The 21200-nt window shown below is 36.0% G+C and overlaps 1 protein-coding gene across 3 annotated transcripts in view; it reads left to right on the top strand.

The window, feature by feature from the left end:
- MYO16 (myosin XVI) overlaps positions 1-21200 on the top strand; it is a 550393-nt gene that overhangs the window by 266523 nt on the left and 262670 nt on the right. For all 3 annotated transcript variants that reach the window (XM_033105065.1, XM_033105062.1, XM_033105063.1), the window contains exons 13-15: positions 476-603; positions 5908-6013; positions 14734-14851. In XM_033105065.1, the coding sequence (XP_032960956.1) occupies positions 476-603; positions 5908-6013; positions 14734-14851 (352 nt within the window). The remainder of the gene's footprint in view (positions 1-475; positions 604-5907; positions 6014-14733; positions 14852-21200) is intronic.

Here is a 21200-nt window from a genome sequence, read left to right on the forward strand (position 1 = left end):
TTAAATTTTTATTTTTCCGAGAAATTGATAAATTCGTATGTGTTCCAGCTACAACTGCCTTCTCTTCAAATTAAAAGCCCTTTCTATTTGTTACTGAAATTAAATGTTGCCAAGAGAAACTGTATTTGATGTAAATTACCACAACTTCAGCTTACTTCATGGCTATCGATTAAACTAGATTTTTTGTGAGTTGTCCTTCTTAAAGACAGCAGATTTATTTAAAGCCTGCAGATTTATTTAAAGTCTGTAAACCTAGTAATGAAGGATCAAATATGAGCCTCCATTTTATCATTATGAACACTTAAAATGTGCTGAGAAGTGCACACTTTTACAAATGTTTTGTAGTTATAAATGAGATTCAAAATTAGAGATAAAATCACTTTGTGTTTTGGAAATAAGTGAACTGAGTCATGAAGTAAAGTATCCTGAACTCTTTTCACAAAGCTTTCTGTCTTTATGCTGCACTATTTTTCAGGTCTCCCAGCTTTACCTGAGCAACATGGGGCAGCCATGTTCCTCTCTGCCACCTCACATATTCTCCTGTGCAGAGAGGGCCTTCCACCAGCTTTTCCAGGAGCAGCGTCCCCAATGCTTCATTCTCAGGTAAACCCACCCCTCACCTATCCCTGATTCTCAGTTTTGCATGAGGGGCTTGGCGATAAAATTGTCCCAATTTCATACGGTTTACATTTATTTGCTTGCTCAGCAGTTTGCAGTTTAGTATATCTTTGCAATAAGTACATTTGACTCATTACAAAGGAGAAACATCTTTGTTGTTTAAAATAGTCCCAAATGTAGCTGAATCAATATCTACAAAGTTAACCTGAAACTCAGTTCATTTTGAGGATTTATGACTTAGAACCAGAATGCTTTTGCTTTCAAACCTTAGAACACATGAGGAAAGACAGCCACCCAATATTAATGAACCTATCTATACCACAGTTCTCCAAAATGTGGAATTGCCCAAAAAACAAAATACAAATTATTACCTGGCAAATGTGGGTTTTCCCCCCTACTTCTAAGTATTTACCTTTGCTTATATTTCATCAAAACTACACACCCAAAGTATTTTCTTATTGAGATGTAATGGTACCATTAGCTCATAAATATCAAGATGCTCAGGACAATGATTTATATTGAATGGAGCAAAGATTATTCACACCAAAAAAAAAAAAAAATACCCCAAGAAGTAGAGGTGAAATGTGATTATGTATTGATAGAAGATTAAAGAAATATTTAAGTATTAAAATAAGATCTGCATTGAGAATTGTGTTTTACAGTAGGAGAAATCTCTAAAAGAGGGGACTTCTATAAATACTCATGTCTTTGCTTATTACGTGTAGTGTTGGTTGAAAACTGAACCTTTTAATAAACCATTGCACAACTCCAATCAAAGTGAAATGAAAGAGTGTAAAGATGGAAACCTGGGTAGAACCAAGAGAGACTTTTAAGTATTTAAATAAGCATTATTTGTATACTTTTACATTATTAATGTGATCAAAAATTTCATGGAGAGTCAGATTGTTGCAAACTTCAATTTTTCTAAAATAGTGAGCAAGTAGTTGTTTTCACACTTGTTCTGAAGTGTCCTCAGGATAAGAGAGGCACTGGAGGGTGGCTCATCCATTCTTCAATCAAGCAACTCTACTTTTACTGCTTTCTCTGTTGGGTTTTCTGACCATCCTTTGACAAAATGGGAAACACTTATTAAAAATTATGACATTGTGGGGAGTGTTTAGTAGTGTTGACAATAATAACAACAAATATTTATTGAGAATTTACTAAGCGCCAGACCCTTCACTAGATACTTTCCATCTATTATCTTATTTATTGCCTTAGTAACCTAATGAGCTAGATATTATTCTTGTTATTATGATCACCACTTTATATATCAGATGACTGACTATAAAAAGAGTTAACTAATTAGTCCAGGTTCTCATAATTAGTGAATAGTGAATTTAGGATGTGAGCCTAACAGTGTAAATTAGTAAATAGTGATTAATTGGTAGATGGTCCAGGGGTTGGTGTATCTGGGATGTGAGCCTGAGTCTGGCTTCTGAGCCTGATTGAAGCTTAAGCATTCTCATGGCTAAACACCAGTGCATGGCTGGCCACCTGCTGCTATCCCAAGGAGGCTTTCAACTGCTCACCCCAGTCTCTCCTAAAATCATGGCCATAGCTCCATGGATTTCCCTCAATCCTTTTTTTTTACCAAATTTTATTTATTTGATTTGATTTATTTTTTTAAATGTTTTTATTTTTTGTTAGTATTATTATTTTTAATTCTTACTGAATCTACTTAATTTTGTGAAAGTTATTGGTCCTTAGCGAAGCTCTGAGGGGCCACTGGATTCATATCCTTTGGAAATCTGCCTATTACAGAGATCACAATGTCTAGCAATTTTCTTCAGTAAAGATACCTGTCACTCAAAGACTTCTACAGTGTATTTGCTCATGGACTTGTTTTTTCTGTTAGGAATTGTTAATATTCTTCAGTACTAATATCTCTTTGGGACATTTTTTAAGGCCACTAATGCCATGTATTAACCACTTACTCTGGAAAAAAAAAGATTTCTCCATTAAGTTTCAAGAGCGTATCTCCTAGTCCTGGCATCCAGAATTGAAGAACAAATCTGCGATCACAAGGACTGATTCTTAGAGTCATTCTCTGTCTTCTATCAAGATTAGCATTTTTTAATGTAGCTTCTCTACCTCCTTGATTGTCTTGACTAAGATAAAGACTTTCTACCTTTATACTAATACATTAAAGTTAGTTTTTATTATATTTTTTATTAGTTTCAGGTGTACAAAGCAACATAATAGTTAGACATTTACACCCCTCACAAAGGGATAACCCCCTCCCCCAATCTACTACCCCTCTGACATTGCATATAGCTGTTACAATTCCATTGACTCTATTCCCTATGTTGTACTCCACAGCTCGTGGCCATCTATATACATATATATTTAATTATAGTTGACATTTAGAAATCAACTAAACACATTCTTTAAAGTTCATTTATTCAGTTTTTATTGTGTCCTATAACTAGCATTTGCAAAGGATAATTTTGCAGATTTGGGAATCAAAACTTAAATATTCCTGGGATAGATGTCCTATAACGTATCGTGTTTCCTCGAAAATAAGACCTAACCAGACCATCAGCTCTAATGCATCTTTTGGAGCAAAAATTAATATAAGACCCAGCATTATATTATATTATATTATATTATATTATATTATATTATATTATATTATATTATATTAAGGACCGGGTCTTATTTTATAGTATAAGACCCGGATCTTATATTAATTTTTGCTCCAAAAGACACATTTGAGCTGATGGTCCGGCTAGGTCTTATTTTCGGGGAAACACGGTAGTGCTAAGCCAGAAAATTGTATTCCAGATTTTAATTTTATTTCTCATTTTGTCAGTAATTATAGGCCCCAGTAGTATACTAGGCTTCATCTTGAGGACGAGTTTTTAATAATTTGAGATCTTTGTTCTGGGCTATACCTGAGAGTTTGCTGTCCACCATGATGTGTCTTAACTTTGATTTCTTAAAGCCCTTGTTAGATAAATTAAATTACTTGTTTGAACATGTGTGGCAAATATTCATTATCCTAACTATATGCTGACCATATCTAAATTAATGTTATGTGCTGAACATACAAGTGACTTGTGAAATGAAGTAAGCAGTATATGGTCAGTTTCTGTTGGGTACAGATTTAGGAGACAAAACTGTTCAAATAAGTATAAGAATTCTTATGAACCCGTGATTGGCACCACCCAAAATCCTTGGTCAATAGCTAGTTTAATCATAGACTTGGATTTTCAGATAAAAAAATGTTTCTTAAGCTGAACTAGAGGAACGAAGCCTATCATAACCTACTTTTCTTTTATTTCATTCTATTTTACTCAAAGTATAAATGAAATGTGGCTATTTTGAGATTTTATGAGACAGTTAAAATGTGTGTGATTTTGGCTATCCCTTTCCCTACCCCTGATCTGGTAGCCATGTGAGCACAATTGTGGGGAGAAGAGAGAGGGACTCACATAACCACCAGGTCAGCCCCATACCCTCACATGCCTCTGTATCTCCAGATCTACAGAGACTGTTTCTACCTCCTTCACTACTCTGGATTCGCCACCCATTTCAGGTTGCTTAATAGAAGCTCAGGAAATTCTTGTTGAATGCTTAATGCTAGATAAATGTTACCTTCTGTGCCACCCCTTCTCTAAGAATCAGCTTAGCTTCCACCTCGTCCAGAAGTCTTTTCTGGTTTCCTCCAGGGTATGTACCTGCTTCTTCACCTGTGGGTGCATTGCTTGTTGAGCACTGCTGCTTTCTAATTATGCATTATTTATGTACTTAGTGTTTACTTGGGAGTATCCCCAGTAGATGACACAGGGCAGTATTTTTCACCTCTTTACCCCTGAAATCTACTATAGACTCTGGCACATAGTAGGCCTTCAGTGACTTTCATTTGAAACAATGAGCAGTATTTTAAAAAGGAAAATGAGATTTTCAAGATTTATCCCTGAGTGAATGCAAACAAACGCTCTATTTAAATAAAGACTTATGAAACATCTAATTATTTTTCTGGGTAATAGAATTTTTGTAACAACAAGTATAATTGCAGTAATTAAATTTCCATCATGAAAGATATAGATTGTTTCTGCTGTGAAATTAGGTTAAAAGAAAAGGTCTTTGAATCTAGAAAAGGAGCTGCTTGTCTTGTGCAGGTCACTGTCACCTGCTATGCTGAGGGTTTGTTCTGGGGGGGATTAGGGGGATTGTTCTAAAAGTGGTTACAATGTTTATGCACAAATGAAGGGGACAGAAGCATTCATTTACAAGTTGAGATTTGAATAAAATAAATAAATTTTAGCTTCTTTTCTGGCAAACACTCTTTAATTAAGTTCGTTAGAACCAATGTTTAAAGGAAAGCACTGGTATATAGCTTTATACGTGGTATATTTTTAAAAATTGTTTGGCTAATAGATAAAAGACTGTTTTTATGAGTATTCTATTTGGACGCAGGAAAATTTTATTTTATATCAGACTACTTTGTTATAAAAATTACTGTATTGGAATTTTATAGTAACCCTATATCATCTTGTTTCAGGAATATAATAATAGTTATTGTTTATAGAAATTAGCTATGTTATGAAGTATGCTAGGGAAATAGCTAAAGTATTGTCATTAAACTGTCATTTAGTTAGTGCTTGTTCCTAGATTGATGGAAAATGGGAAACATGGATTGTTAGAATGGACAGCAACCTCAACAGGAAACGGGTCATTTTAGGATCTGCCAAGTGCCAGCACTCAGCTCACCTCATCACATCTGACCACCTGACCTACGTAGTTTTAGTACCTGGGCACTTTATGTTCATTCAAAAGAGAAGGAAAACTCAGACAGATCTACCTACTTTTCCAAGGAAGATACAGTATCTTTCCTGAAAGGTCCAGAAAGATTTAACAAGTCCAGGCCGTGTTGCTGTAGGACGCATGCTCCTCTCGTGCAGAGGCCATCACCTTAGGTCCACCTCATTTACGTTGCTTTACAAAGCTGAGGACAAGTCTGTAGTGTCTTTATTTTCAGCCTACCACCTTTCTGTTATAATTCACCTGTTACATGGTTCTGCCTTGTAAGAAGTTCTGTCATATTCATTTAGAGTCCCAGCATCTGAAACACCCTAGGGTATATGACATAGTATACTTTTGCTAAATATTTTGAACGAGGAATCAAATTGAAAAGTTAAACCATACATACCACAAACTCATTGAAAGTTATGTTTTTCCCTCCCACCATCTTTGTGCCTGAAAATTATCTATGGTTATTTAATGTTTTACTACATTCACAAAAACAGTAAACTTGTGCTTTCTGTCTGTGCTTTATTTTAGTGGGGAAAGAGGATCTGGAAAGTCTGAAGCCAGCAAACAAATAATGAGACACCTAACCTGTAGATCTGGCACCAGCAAGCCTGTATTTGATTCCAAATTTAAACATGTAAGTTTCTTATTGAGCTTGGAAAATATGTTGAGCCAAGAAAAATGTCATTTACAGATAAAGAATGACATCATAATAGACCATAAGTTTAATCATGATTTGGTCAAAATTTGTGGAAATAAAGAAAAAAAGATTGAAGCTTGGTATAAATTAATATTGTTCAAGTAAACTTTTATTTTGTTGCATACATTTAAAAATATTTTGAACATACTTTGTTTTCATATTAGCTTGGAATAGTTGAATTGAAAATATGTAATATAGTTAGAGATTGTTGTTATTCACATAGAAAGTGCCACTTTGGCATGTAGGTACATTCTCGGGGGCTCGCCTGGTAAACTTTTGTGGGGAATTACTGAGAGCTGATAATAAAGTTTCAATGTATGTAAAAAATTGACAACAGTAAAACTTAAGGACATTGATGGCAGGAAATAAATCTTCAATTCCTGAAGTGATTTTAAATTATATTCAGTAATGCTTTTATTTGAATCTACTTTATTTACCTAAAATACTACCAGGATTTAAGGAGGAAGGAAAAGACCTCTTAGCAGCTAAGATAAAGGTCACGAATTTCACATAATAAAGCTCAGAAATTTGACTCAAAGAGACTCTCACAGGTTCTTGTCCACAGACTGATTCTACTCTTTTTACATCATTCTAGCAGGTTTTGTTAACAGGTTTTTTTCCAGGCCACAGCATATTGGAGGGGTTGCTAGAGGACTCCTGCAATTGAACACGTGCAAGAAGGAACCCCTAGTGGTAGGGGACGGACAGAAAAATGATCAATAACCAAAGACAGTGATCAGAACTCAGACATGTGCTGCTCTGGAGCCTTTACCTACAGAGCTAACTCTCCACACTTTAGCATTTCTATAGGAAAATCACCCCAGACTAATGGAAGTTCACGATGATTGTTCTAAGATGGCGACAAAAGATTTTTATATGTGCCCTGTTATTTTAGGGGACTCAGGGTTTCTACAGTGTGCCCTACGATTCAGTCCCATCCTCATACTGTCACATCCTATCCTAAGCTCATCCCTCCTGTCTGTATGATGCAAACCCAGCTGTCCCACAGCTTCCCTGAGCACCCTACAGTGTGCCTCAAAGACATGGTTAGATTTCAACGCTTGATCTTCTTCTTCTAAGCACTCTCCTCCCAGGTTACCCATCACAGTAAATGGTACAGTCATTTTTTTTTTTCATTTTCACATCCAGAAACCTGGAATTCACTTTGATTCCAGCCCCATTTCTCTGCGTCCCAAACAATCTTAATATCCTGTCAATCCTAGCTCTTTAGCCAATCAGTTTTCTTTTGGCCCAGGATCATCACTGTCAGGAAGACTATCATCTCCTTTCATCAGATTTTCTTGAAGAGTCACCTAATGTGTTTCCTTGCATCACCCATTCTTGTCTTCTGAAGCAAGTACACATCGGCAGTCTGAGTTGACAGGGCAGCTCTGTTCCCCATGTCAGTCAGAGCCCAGACTCTTTCTGTCTCATTGCTCTGTCATTCTCCAGGGCACTGATCCCTGCCTGCATGGTGAGGCATCTGCATTCCAGCTCAGAGGAAGGGAACAGGAAGCAGGAGTGCAGGGAGATGGCTAATTTTGTTAGTAGGAGGTGCACTGCTTTTGCTTTTGTTAGTAGGAGGTGACAGCTTGGACTTAGTGAATTAGCTGTGCAGTTAGAACTGTAACTAGGCAGCCAAGTGCTTAGATGACACTTTTAGATGGAAGGAGAGGACACTTGATTTTGGACTATTAGTAGCCTATATCATAACGCCCTTGCTCAAAATCCTTGCATGGCCCTGTTCCTGGAGATCAAGTCCAGTAAATCAGCATGGCCCAACATTCTTTAGGATGGTGTCATTTAACTCATGGGCCTTATAGAATTACCTTCCTCTTATTCTTGCTGATGCCTCTTTTGAACATGTATCCCTCACAAACTGAGCCATGATGTCATGACTTATTCCATTATTCAACACATATCTTAAGTGGCTTCAATGTGTGTGTCCCTTGAATTCAGAGACACTTAGAGACTGCCATATGATACGAGCTCAATTTCTGTATAGTGAATAAATGAATACAATGTCCATAAGTATTTTGGGCACTCCTAGAAAACAATTATGCCAAGTTACCTATATTAACTTACTTTAATGTATCAAATAAATTTAATGTGGATAAACCATTTGTATGTAATCAGGACCCTGTACATTTTGGGGTGTGTGTGTGTGTGTATGTGTGTGTGTGTGTGTGTGATTTATGGAACAACACTGTCATGTTTTTGTTTTGTTTTCAGTCTTGTCTGCCTTTAGTTAGACAGTGGAAAACTTCTTCTTTAAATAATCATTATTTATTTTTTTGGTCATGATTAAGGAAGATATATTTGTTCAAGATTTTTAATTATCATCTCTCTTCAGGCCAAAAAACATTATATATATGAAAAATTATTTTCAATTCCTTACACACATAAGAATATAAGTTTTGTTAAATATAAGTCAACTTGCTTTGTATAACATGCAAGAAATGATGTCCCTATATGCTATATAATTTCCTTGACCAAAAAAATACATGATGCCCGTCATAGGCCATGTTGTAGCAGTACACTCTCTCTCGGCGTGTATTTCAAAGGGAGGTATTGCAAATACAGTGATGTAGTCTCAACTTTACACAGCTTGCTCCTCCAGAATCTCCCCTGTACAGGTCTTTCATCTTTGCAGAAAGACACCTGCATTTCATTCAGCAATTTTATATGTAAAAGTGTCTGATTACGTTGGAATGAAGACAGTTGCTGTTATCTTAGATTATTACCTAAAACAATACCATCTAGAGCAGGGGTGTCCAAACTGCGGCCAGCGGTCCAACTGCGGCCCGCAATCCATTGTTAATTGGCCTGCACAAATTCCAAAAATATATTTAGTGTACTTAAATAAACCAGGTGAGGCAATACGTACTTCACCTCGAGTGAGTGGCCCGGCTGTTTGTGTATTTTACCGCATATGGCCCTTGGTGAAAAACGTTGAAAAAAGTTTGGAACCTCTAGATTCTAGAGGTTCAAATGTTAAAAATCCTGCAACATATTGCACAATGACTATTGTGTTATTATACTGTTTTCTTTTGTGTCACCTGCCCTTTTTACCTCATGGCTGCAGGTCAGAATTGTTTCTGCCGTGGTGGTGTTTACATAGGAATATTCTAGAAATTTTAGTATTGGCGTCCTCATTTAAAAATGAGAGGAATTTATATTTAATTATTAGGTTAATGTTATTTCCTTGTATTTTCTATTTTTGAATAAGTGCTTAAAAATTAAATGTACTTTTATGGGTTCTCAAGCATATGCCTGATTCTAGAGATTTTTCTCTTTATGAGGAATATATAATAAATTCTGCAATGTATCCATGGTATCATGTGTGGCCATTAATGACTTTAATTCATAACCATTTATTAAGCTCAAACTATATATTGAGCATGGGTGTAATTCTACAGCAAAGCTCAAAATAATACAGCATTTTAGATTGACTTGGAAAGAATAATATAAAATATCTTCTTTGTTCAGATATTGTAATATACTGACTTGTGACAGTTAAGGATTAGAGAATTTATAAAACAACACAGTTATAAAATAGACTCAGTTTAACTAATAGAATAACAGGACCTATTGGCTTAATTGTAATGACAAAGAACAATAGTCTCCACTGTAAATTAGGGATTAAAACAATCATTTCTTAAGTGATCCTCTGTGAAAGAGCAGGCTTTGTAATTTCTAAATGTGTTCTACATTACTTTATGTAAATTGGTTTTGCATTTTATTTTAAGTGAACACATTCTAAGTTATATTTATTAGATAGATTTAACTCTTCCAAAATTATTATAGCATCTGGAAACCAATATTATAATATCAACGCAAATTTCAGGTAAAACTATTTCTAATTCACTTTTTTTGTTTTACTTATTTCACATGGCAAATTAAGGATGTCATAAATAAGTGATTTCTAGTCTCATGAAATAATATTGCACAGGTTTGAGTATGGCTTAAACTTCATGTCAATTCTTCTTTTGTTTTTGGTTTCCCTTTAAATTATCTGCATGAATATCATTCAGTGTCCAAGACATTCTTGAAAATTACCCAGCCACAGTTTTTGCACAGCATCCAGTGTGTGGGAATTGCACACAAGCATTAGATAAATTTATGAATTGACTGTAAATCTTTATAACATTTCACTACAACCCTTCACGGGCTTAGTGAAATTATGTACATTTAAAAGAGGAGCTGCATGAAAGAAAAATCTGATTAAAGAGATGAGTAGACAAGAGCATACTTGATATATGGAGCTATCTAGTAGAAAGCTTGAAGTTCAGTACAAGATGACATGAAAGAAACCTTCATTAGGTGGCCCTGGAAGAAAAGAAGCAAGTTGGCTGACTTAGAGGGCTGATTCAGCCAGATCAGAGGGTGAGGCATTTCTTTAAGGTACCACCTGACAGACACGGTACATAATACTGCCACATGGGGCCTTGTGAGCGACAAACATACACGTGGTATCTTCCTTTGGGAAATACTGGTTGAATCTAAACCAAATAGTTTTGCCCTGGATCTTAGTATAGTTTGAGAAAAAAACAACAAACAGTCATTGGAGGTTATTTTAATCCGCAGTTACCAAAGAATAAAGAGTGAAAGAATGGTAGGGACATAAAAGGGAAGACATATTGGGATGATCCTTCAGCAGAGAATCTGGCAGAGGCTGTGGAATAGCGAACATTTTCTTTGTGGTTTACATCGGTGGCAAAATTAAAGCTTTATAAATGAAAGATTATAATCTGGAGCATGGGGAGCAAAAGAATAAAGTAAAGGAGTTTGGGAGGCAGTTGGCTGTTTATAAGTTTCACGCTGTCGTGATAAACAGTATCTCTATGAAGAGGTTGCAGAGACGAAGAGAAAGCGATTTAGTTGGTACCTAGAAGGTGAGGGAGAGCCCAGTATGGAGCTCCAGAGATGATTCTGATAATTTTATGTAGGTGATACATGTTTATTTAAGCTGTGATATTTCTGAATTTTAGTCTTATACTTCAATTGCCCCATCTGTAAAGACTGCACATAGGTCTACATCCTTCCTCTGCTACGGCATCAGAGTGTGTTTTCCCCAGTGAGCAGATGGGTTTGAATCCCATCTCTGTAGATATTGCTTTTGTGCCCCTGTACAATTTCAAAGCAGATGAGATCAGTTAATAAGGCTGTAGTTTCTAATTCCTGTATTTGAATTTCAAACTGTGAAAGCAGGGGATCTTCCATAGCAATAGGTTTATTGGAACATAAAAGTCATGTTTTGGGGGGGAAAAAGCTGTCAGAGACTTTTCACTAATTCTTGCCCAATTGATTTTCAACTTTAAGAAATATTCATATCCATTCAAATTACTTCAACATGTATTGAGTAACTGTTTTCACAGCGCAGAGTGATGGTGAAGCCGTTATTTTTTACTGAGGAGGACAGGTTTTTACTTTTAGAAAATACAGTAGGTTAACTACTACTATCATGATAACAGTACATAACTTTTAGTGGCATAACTGCTAAATTTCCATGGAAAAACAAACAAACCAGTATAAATAGAAAAAAAAAAATCATGGCAATAAAATTTGAATCACTAAGGACTGAGGAAATATATCCTTACTTCCCTTTGCCTACATTTAGAGTTTTATTGCACTGCAGCATTCTCATTATTTTGTTTCAAAATCAAGTTGAATGGTGGAATTAGTATCAGTTTTGCATTTTCTTAGTATTTCTTTTAACATATTTGTTTTAGTGCCACCTATTGGCCAAGAGGCTAATTGAAGATTAAAAACTACTGGTTATTTTAGTTTAGTGTTTGACTTTTGATTTATGGACCAGAAATGCATAGTGAGAGAATGCCATGTTAATATTTATATTTTGTTTAACGGTTTTAGTTTTATATTACTTTTATCCCTTATATGTCTTTATTGTTATTCTAGCTCTAATAGCCCAATGATGCAGTGGTTAAACACACAAATTCAGCAGAGATTGCTTGGGTTCTAATTCCAGCTCCACTATTTACAAGCTCTGAACCTGGGGAGACTTAATCTCTCAATTTCCTTTTCTGTGAAATGGAGACACTAGTTGTGAGGATTAAAATTAAAAAAAAATTAAAAATTAAAAATTAAAATAAAAAATTTTAAAAAAAGAAATATATGCACACACACTCACACACACATACACATATGCATAGCTTTACATATATACATATACCAGGTGCCAAAAAAATGTATACAAGTGGACACTTTGGTCATCATTGCTCAAGCTGTAGTTCGCCGTAATCAGAAGTATCTGGACGCTGATGGTAACAACTTTGAGAATCTCTTGTAATTGCAGAACGTGCAATTCTATTCAAACATGACTTGTATTCATCTTTTGTTATTGGTATATATTGAGTATTACAATTTTAATACAGTTTTTTTCCTTTCTTAAAATGTGTATACATTTTTTTGGCGCCCTCTGTATATTTATGTGTGTATAAAACCTTAGAGTAGTGTCTGGCACATAGTAAGCACAATATCAATGTTTCCTATTATTATTAACATAAATAAAATTAATCTTTATTATATGTTGAATGCTTAGTATGTGCCAGGCACCAATCTGAGGGCTTTATATACCTGACACTGATAACCACTGATAACCTGTGTTATAATAAAGGAAATGGGGTTCAGGGAACTTAAGAAATTACTCAATGTCATATACTTTATCCATAGAAGAACTGGAACGTGAGGCGGCTACTTCTCACTCCAAATCACATTCATTGAACCATTACTTATACCTCCTATTTGAGCAGATGCCATTAATTATCTTTTATGTTCTTTTTCTATAATAATAAAAAAATTTGTTCATTATCAGATATAACACCTAAACAACTACAAGCCAAAATACTTTTTTAAAAAACGATTTTAATGCATTTTAAATGGTTTTAAAAAATGTAATATTATGTTTAAAATGTGATACAATCACACTATTAATTTTACTAAATATTGATTTAATATTAAATTACTGGAGAAGAAACAAAACTAGGATCTTCATAAATGCTATTTAAAAATATTTTTCAGATAACACTTCTTCCATTACTACTCTGAATTCATTATGATCTTTAAAATTAGGTTATTATAAGGAGACAAATTATAGAGTTTCTGTAAAGATTAAGTATATGTTTCTCTCCAAAAGTTCAAACTTCAAAAATAGATATTTTAATATATTAGGTTAATACAAAAGTAATTGCGGTTTTTGCAGTTATTTTTAACCTTTTAAAACGCAATTACTTTTGCACCAACCTAATGTTTCACTATTATAACAACTCTTAGCACTTTTGATTAACATCAAAGTGTTGCTTTATAACCTTTCAAAATATAAATTACTTACAGGTGAATTGAATGACTTACAAAATTAAAAATTAGGAGCAAAGTTTTCTTTTTTTAATTTAGAATAAAATTTTCAATAAATATTATTGCCAGAAAAACCACCATTCAGAATCCATAAGGTATTGTTGTGCTCCCTCTTGTGACTGATGCTGGAATTATATTTCACATTATCTCTATCTTGAAAGATGGAAAAACACCTTTACCTCTCCAGATTTTCATACTTTTTTCATAAAATTGCTTGGTCATCATCATTATCATAGGCACAATCAATTGTGAGACAAAATGGTGTTTATTCTGTAGTCAGCATTTAAGGAAACATGTCAAGAAAGAATTTCAGACACCAGGTTGATCTGAGGAGCTTTATTAACGGCAAAGCCCCAAACTCCCCACTTCTGAAGGAGAGCCCTTGAGAATAAGACACACGGGGTAACACAGCTTAGTCTAGAATTCTTATTCCTGTTTCTGTGGGCAAGAATGGTTGGCATGGAGCCGTAATAGGGTAGAAGGATGGTTATTTAGGGGTTCAATGTTGAAAAGAGTATGTAAAGTAAGAGTTAAAGTTATAATCAAATGTTTAAGTTAATTTATTTTTCTAACAAGTTCTGATTATAGCTTGTATTAACTCTAATTTCTTCTTTCCAAAGCCACAAAAGCATGCATATGTATTTTATGATTTTCTATACATACATTTTCCTTATATGTACATTTTGTATACATACATACCTATGATAAGTTTATAAATTAGGCACAGTAAGAGATTAACAATAACTAATAACAATAAATAATTATAACAATATATTGTAATAAAAGTTACATGAATGTGGCATTATTAAGTAAAATAAGGGTCACTTGAACACAAGCACTGCAATACCTCCACAGTTGATCTGATAACTGAGACCCTTACTCAGTGACTAATCGGCTGGTAGCTCATACAGTGTGGATACACTGCACAAGGGGATGATTCATTTCCTGCGTGGAATGGAGTGGGTCATTGCAGATTTCATCGTGTTATTCAGAATGGTGTGTAATTTAAAACAGGAATTATTTATTTCTGTAATTTTTCATTTAATATTTTTGAACCACAGTTGACCACAGGTAAATGAAACCATAGAAAGCAAAACCACAGATAATGGGGGGACTAGTGTAGTTTGCAGTTAAGAAGGATGTCTTCAAAAATCCAACATGGTATTATATGAACAATGGAGAACCTCTTAGATAATGGTATATTCCTTCTATCTTTGCTATTATTCTCCAATTTTATGTAAAAAATCATGAGTAGTTCAGCAACTCTTTCTCTTTTACTACAGGCCATGTCCATCTTAGAAGCCTTTGGACATGCTAAGACAACTCTTAATGATCTGTCCAGTTGCTTCATAAAGTATTTTGAACTACAATTCTGCGACAGGAAAAAACACTTAACTGGAGGTAAGTTTAAAATTAACAAAGGGAAATCTCATTTGCTACCAGCAGAGGGCAGAGAAACACCAAGCATGGCAACAACAGTGAGTGTTGTGTGTGCCTGTGTGTGCCTGTGTGTGCCTGTGTGTGTGTGTGTGTGTGTGTGTGTGTGTGAGAGAGAGAGAGAGAGAGAGAGAGAGAGAGAGAGAGCGAGAGAAAGAGAGACAGAGAGGCAGAGAGAGACAGAGACAGAGAGAGACAGACTGTGTCTGAGATGTCTGAGGTTATGAGTTCTAAAATTAATGTGAATTAAAACATATTCTGAAATGCAAGGTGAACTTTTCAAAAGGATTAAAACTATATGATATGCAACCAAATCAAAAATAACTGAAATTAATCATATTTGCTGAACATAAGAAGAAACACAAATACTCCATTAAAATAAATTTTTTTTTTTTTTTAATTTATTGGGGTGACAATTGTTAGTAGAATTACATAGATTTCAGTTGTGCAATTCTGAATCACATCATCCATAAATCACACTGTGTGTTCACCACCCAGAGTCAGCTCCCCTTCCATCACCGTACATTTGATCCCCCTCACCCTCATCCCCCACCCCCCAACCCCCTTACGCTCTGGTAACCACCAAATTACGTTCCCCAGATTAATTTTCAAACCCCGTGGCCATCCTGTGGTCACCGACTGCCCTCCAATCCCCTCACCCTCCCCCCCACCCCCCACTCCCCCCGCCCATCTAGCAACCCTCAGTTTTTCCTCATTGTCTCCCAAACAGTTTCTGATTAGTTCATTCACTTATTCTTTTCTTTAGAATCCGCAAATAAGTGAGATCATATGGAACTTATCTTTCTCTGTCTGACTTATTTCACTTAACATAATGTTCTCTAGATCCATCCATGTTGTTGCAAATGGTAAGATTTCTTTCTTCCTTATGGCTGCATAATACTCCATTGTATAAATGTACCACAGTTTCTTAATCCAGTCATCTACCGATGGGCATTTTGGTTGTTTCCATGTCTTAGCTATTGTGTATAGTGCTGCAATAAACATAGGAGTGCATAGAGATTTTTGAATTGAAGTTCTGGATTTCTCCGGATAGATACCTAGGAGTGGAATTACTGGATCATAAGGTAGTTCCATTTTCAGAATTTTGAGATACCTCCATACTGTTTTCCATAGCGGCTGCACCAGTCTGCAATCCCACCAACAGTGCACAAGCGTTCCCTTTTCTCCACATCCGCGCCAGCACTTGTTGTTTGTTGATTTATTGATGATAGCCATTCTGACTGGGGTGAGGTGGTATCTCATTGTGGTTTTTATTTGCATTTCTCTGATGGTTAGTGAGGTTGAGCATTTCTTCATATGTCTGTTTGCCATCTGTATGTCCTTTTCAGAAAAATGTCTCTTCAAGTCCTCTGCCCATTTTTTAATTGGATCGTTTGTTTTTTTGGAGTTGGGTTGAGTAAGTTTTCCATAGATTTGTGATATTAATCCCTTATCAGATATATCACTGGCAAATATCTTTTCCCATTCAGTAGGATCCCTTCTTGTTTTATTGATGGTTTCCTTTGCTGTGAAAAAACTTTTTAGTTTGATATAATCCCACATGTTTATTCTTTCTCTTAGTTCCCTCGCGCGAGGGTGTATATCAGTAAAAATCTTACTCCGGGTAATGTCTGAGAAGTTTCTTCCTATGTTTTCTTCTAGGTATTTTATGGTTTCAGACCTTACATTTAAGTCTTTAAGCCATTTTGAATTTATTTTTGTATATGGTGTAAGGAGGTGGTCCAACTTCATTTTTTTGCATGTGTCTGTCCAGGTTTCCCAGCACCATTTATTGAATAGACTGTCATTACTCCATCGTACATTCTTGCTTCCATTGTCGTAGATTAAATGGCCATATAGGCGTGGATTTATTTCTGGACTCTCTATTCTGTTCCATTGATCTATGTGTCTGTTTTTATGCCAGTACCATGCTGTTTTGATTACTGTAGCCTTGTAGTATAATCTGAAGTCAGGTATTGTTATACCTCCCACTTTGTTCTTATTTCTCAAGATTGCCTTTGCTATTCGGGGTCTTTTATGGTCCCATATAAATTTTAGGATTATATGTTCTATTTCTGTGAAAAACGACGTTGGCAGTTTGATAGGAATTGCATTGAATATGTATATTGCCTTAGGCAGTATGGACATTTTAACTATATTAATTCTTCCTATCCATGAACATGATATGTGTTTCCATCTATTTATATCTTCCTTCATTCCTTTCATCAGTGTCTTATAATTTTCTGAGTATAGATCTTTTACTTCTTTGGTTAAATTTATTCCCAGGTATTTTATAGTCTTTGGAGCGATTGTAAATGGGATTGTTTTTTTAATTTCTCCTTCTGATGTTTTATTATTGGTATATACAAATGCAACTGATTTCTGAATATTAATTTTGTATCCTGCCACTTTACTAAATTCATCTATCAGCTCTAATAGCTTCTTGGTGGAGTCTTTAGGGTTCTCTATATATAGTATCATATCATCTGCATACAATGATAACTTTACTTCCTCCTTACCAATCTGGATGCCTTTTATTTCTTTTTCTTGTCTGATTGCTGTGGCAAGAACTTCCAGAACTGTGTTGAATAGAAGCGGAGATAATGGGCATCCTTGCCTTGTTCCTGATCTTAGGGGGAATGGTTTTAGCTTTTCCCCATTGAGTATGATGTTAGCTGTGGGTTTGTCATATATGGCCTTTATTATGTTGAGATAAGATCCCTCTATTCCCACTTTCTTAAGGGTTTTTATCATAAATGGCTGTTGGATTTTATCAAATGCTTTTTCTGCATCTATTGATATGATCATGTGATTTTTATTTTTCATTTTGTTAATGTGGTGTATCACATTAATAGATTTGCGGATGTTGAACCACCCCTGCATACCAGGAATGAATCCCACTTGATCGTGGTGAATGATCTTTTTCATGTATTGCTGAATTCTGTTTGCTAATATTTTGTTGAGGATTTTTGCATCTATGTTCATTAAAGATATCGGCCTGTAGTTTTCTTTTTTTGTGGTGTCTTTGTCTAATTTTGGGATCAGGGTGATAGTGGCTTCGTAAAAAGTGTTTGGGAGTCTTCCCTCCTTCTGGATTTTTTGGAAGAGCTTGAGGAGAATTGGTGATAATTCTTTTTTGAACGCTTTGTAAAATTCACCTGTAAAGCCATCTGGTCCAGGGCTTTTGTTTGTTGGGAGACTGTTGATTACTGATTCAATTTCCGTGGTGGTAATCAGTCTATTCAGGTTTTCTGTTTCTTCTTGAGTTAGCCTTGGAAGGTTGTACGCCTCTAGAAAATTGTCCATTTCTTCCAAATTGTCAAATTTGTTGGCATATAGTTGCTCATAGTAACTTCTTAAAACTCTTTGTATTTCTGCAGTGTCCGTTGTCACTTCTCCTCTTTCGTTTCTGATTTTATTAATTTGGGTCCTCTCTCTCTTTTTTTTAATGAGTCTGGCTAATGGTTTGTCGATTTTGTTTATCTTCTCTAAGAACCAACTCTTGGATTCATTGATCTTTTGTATTGTTTTTCTGGTTTCTATTTCATTTAATTCTGCTCTGATCTTTATTATCTCCTTCCTTGTGTTCCCTTTGGGCTTATTTTGCTGTTCTTTTTCCAGATCCCTTAAATGTGAAGATAAACTGTTGATTAGTGATGTTTCTTGTTTCTTTAGGTAGGCCTGCAAAGCTATGAATTTCCCTCTTAGGACTGCTTTCGCGGCATCCCAAAGATTTTGGGTCGTCGTGTTTTCATTTTCATTTATCTCGAAATATCTTTTGATTTCTTCCTTGATCTCCTGCTTGACCCATTCATTATTTAGTAATAAGTTATTCAGCCTCCATGAATTGGTGTGTCTTCCCGTTTTTTTCCTGTAGTTCATTTCTAATTTCATAGCATTGTGATCAGAGAAGACAATTGGTATGATTTCAATTTTCTTAAATTTATCAAGACTTGTTTTGTGGCCTAACATATGATCTATCTTGGAAAATGTTCCATGTGCGCTTGAGAAGAAGGTGTATTTTGCAGCATTGGGGTGAAATGTTCTGAAAATATCGATTAAATCCAAGTGGTCCAATGTATCATTTAAGGCTGTTGTTTCCATATTGATTTTCTGTCTGGAAGACCTGTCCCTTGTGGTCAGAGGTGTGTTGAAGTCCCCGACTATAATAGTGTTACTGTTGATCTCTGCCTTTATGTCAGTCAGTACCTGTTTTATATATTTAGGTGCTCCTATGTTGGGTGCATAGATGTTTACTAGGGTTATGTCCTCTTGTCGGATCGATCCCTTTATTATTATATAGTGCCCATCTTTATCTTTTAGTATGTTCTTCATTTTAAAGTCTATTTTGTCAGAAATAAGTATTGCAACTCCAGCTTTTTTCTCGTTTCCATTTGCATGAAATATCTTACTCCAACCCTTCACTTTCAGCCTGTGTGTGTCTTTTGTTCTGAGGTGAGTCTCTTGTATACAGCATATACAAGGGTCTTGCTGTCTTATCCAGTCAGCCACCCTATGTCTTTTGATTGGAGCATTTAATCCATTTACATTTAAAGTGATTATTGATAGGTACATAGATATTGCCATTTTTAAATTTGTAGTTAGGTTGTTTTGATCTTTCTTCTATTTACAGAAGACCTTTTAGTATTTCTTGCAATGCTGGCTTGGTGGTAATAAATTCCTTTAGCTTATTTTTTTCTGGAAAGCTCTTTATCTCTCCATCAACTTTAAATGATAGCCTTGCTGGATAAAGCAATCTAGGTTGTAGGCCTTTGTTTTCCATCACTTTAAGTATCTCCTGCCACTCCCTCCTGGCCTTCAATGTTTCTGTAGAAAAATCATTTGATAGTCTTATGGGAGTTCCCTTGTATGTAACCCTCCGTCTTTCTCTTGCTGCTTTTAGGATTCTCTCTTTGTCTTTAAGCTTTGCCATTTTAACTATAATGTGTCTTGGTGTGGACCTGTTTGGGTTAATCCTGGTTGGAACTCTCTGCACTTCCTGGACTTGTATGTTGGTTTCCTTCATCAGGTTGGGGAAGTTTTCAGACATTATTACTTCAAATATGTTCTCAATCCCTTGCTTGCTCTCTTCACCTTCTGGTATTCCTGTGATGCGCATGTTGTTGCGCTTGATGTTATCCCAGAGGTCTCTTAGGCCATCTTCATTGTTTTTTATTCTTTTTTCTTTTTGTTGTTCCGTTTGGGTGATCTCTGCTACCTTGTCTTCTAAGTCGCTGATTCGATCCTCTGCTTCATCTAGCCTGCTGGTAATTCCTTCAAGTGAGTTCTTAATTTCGGTAATTGTGTTCTTTAGTTCCAACTGGTTTTTCGTTATGATTTCTACATCCTTCTTTATGTTTTCTCTAAGCTCGTTTGTTATGATTTCTACATCCTTCTTTATGTCTTCTCTAAGCTCCTTAAACATTCTTATCACCAGTGTTCTGAACTCTGTCTCTGAGAGGTTGGTTACATCTGCTTCATTTGGTTCCAGTTGTGGAAGCTTCTTCTGTTCTTTTATTTGGGACGTGTATCTTTGTTTCCCCATTCTGGCTGACTGTGTTTATTTTGATATATTAGGTAGATCCCCTAGAGTTCTTAGTTCTTGCTAGGTTATCTTGTGTAGTATGTGTCCTTTATATTTGACTCGCACCACGTCGTCCTCCTCTGCGTGTGCTCCAAAGGTGAGTCTTGTGTTGTGTACACTGTCCCGTTCAAGAAGATCTTTAATTGCTTCCCGCTAATGAGCAGGTGGGGTCAACTCCTGGGCTGACCTGCCGTGAGACTTGGCTCTGCCCCCCGCAGGGCACTCTGCTGCGTGAGGGTTGACCACCCCAATGTGGTTTGGCCTCTATGGGCTCCAGAGCCTGCCGAGAACCCCCTCTAGGTATGTGACCTGCAGGTCAACCCCGGCTGCACTCCGATTTGGTCTGGAGTTGGCCCCCAGATATGCCGAGTCCCGTGCCACCCAAGCTGGGCCCCGGCAGGGAAGTCCCAGAACAAGGCAAATCACCAAGCACAGCAGCAACGACAACAGCAAAGAAGAAAAAAAAAAAAAAAAAAAAAAAAAAAAAAAAAACAGCCGATAATCCCCGCTCGACACAGGCAAAGATATCAAAGATACAAGATAAAGCAAAACAAAACCAAGCAAAGCAAAACAAAGCAAAACAAAAAGCAGCGACCGTCTCGGCCTGAGCCCATCAAGCAATGACCAGGTTGTCCTCTGCTGTACCAAAGAGCCCCCTGCTTATTGCGCAGGCAGAGCCGGTCACCTGGTGCTCAGAGAGACTTTGGGACTGCAGACTTAAAAGCGTGG

This window comes from Rhinolophus ferrumequinum, chromosome 4, assembly GCF_004115265.2.
Source record: "Rhinolophus ferrumequinum isolate MPI-CBG mRhiFer1 chromosome 4, mRhiFer1_v1.p, whole genome shotgun sequence".
Classification (NCBI taxonomy): domain Eukaryota; kingdom Metazoa; phylum Chordata; class Mammalia; order Chiroptera; family Rhinolophidae; genus Rhinolophus; species Rhinolophus ferrumequinum.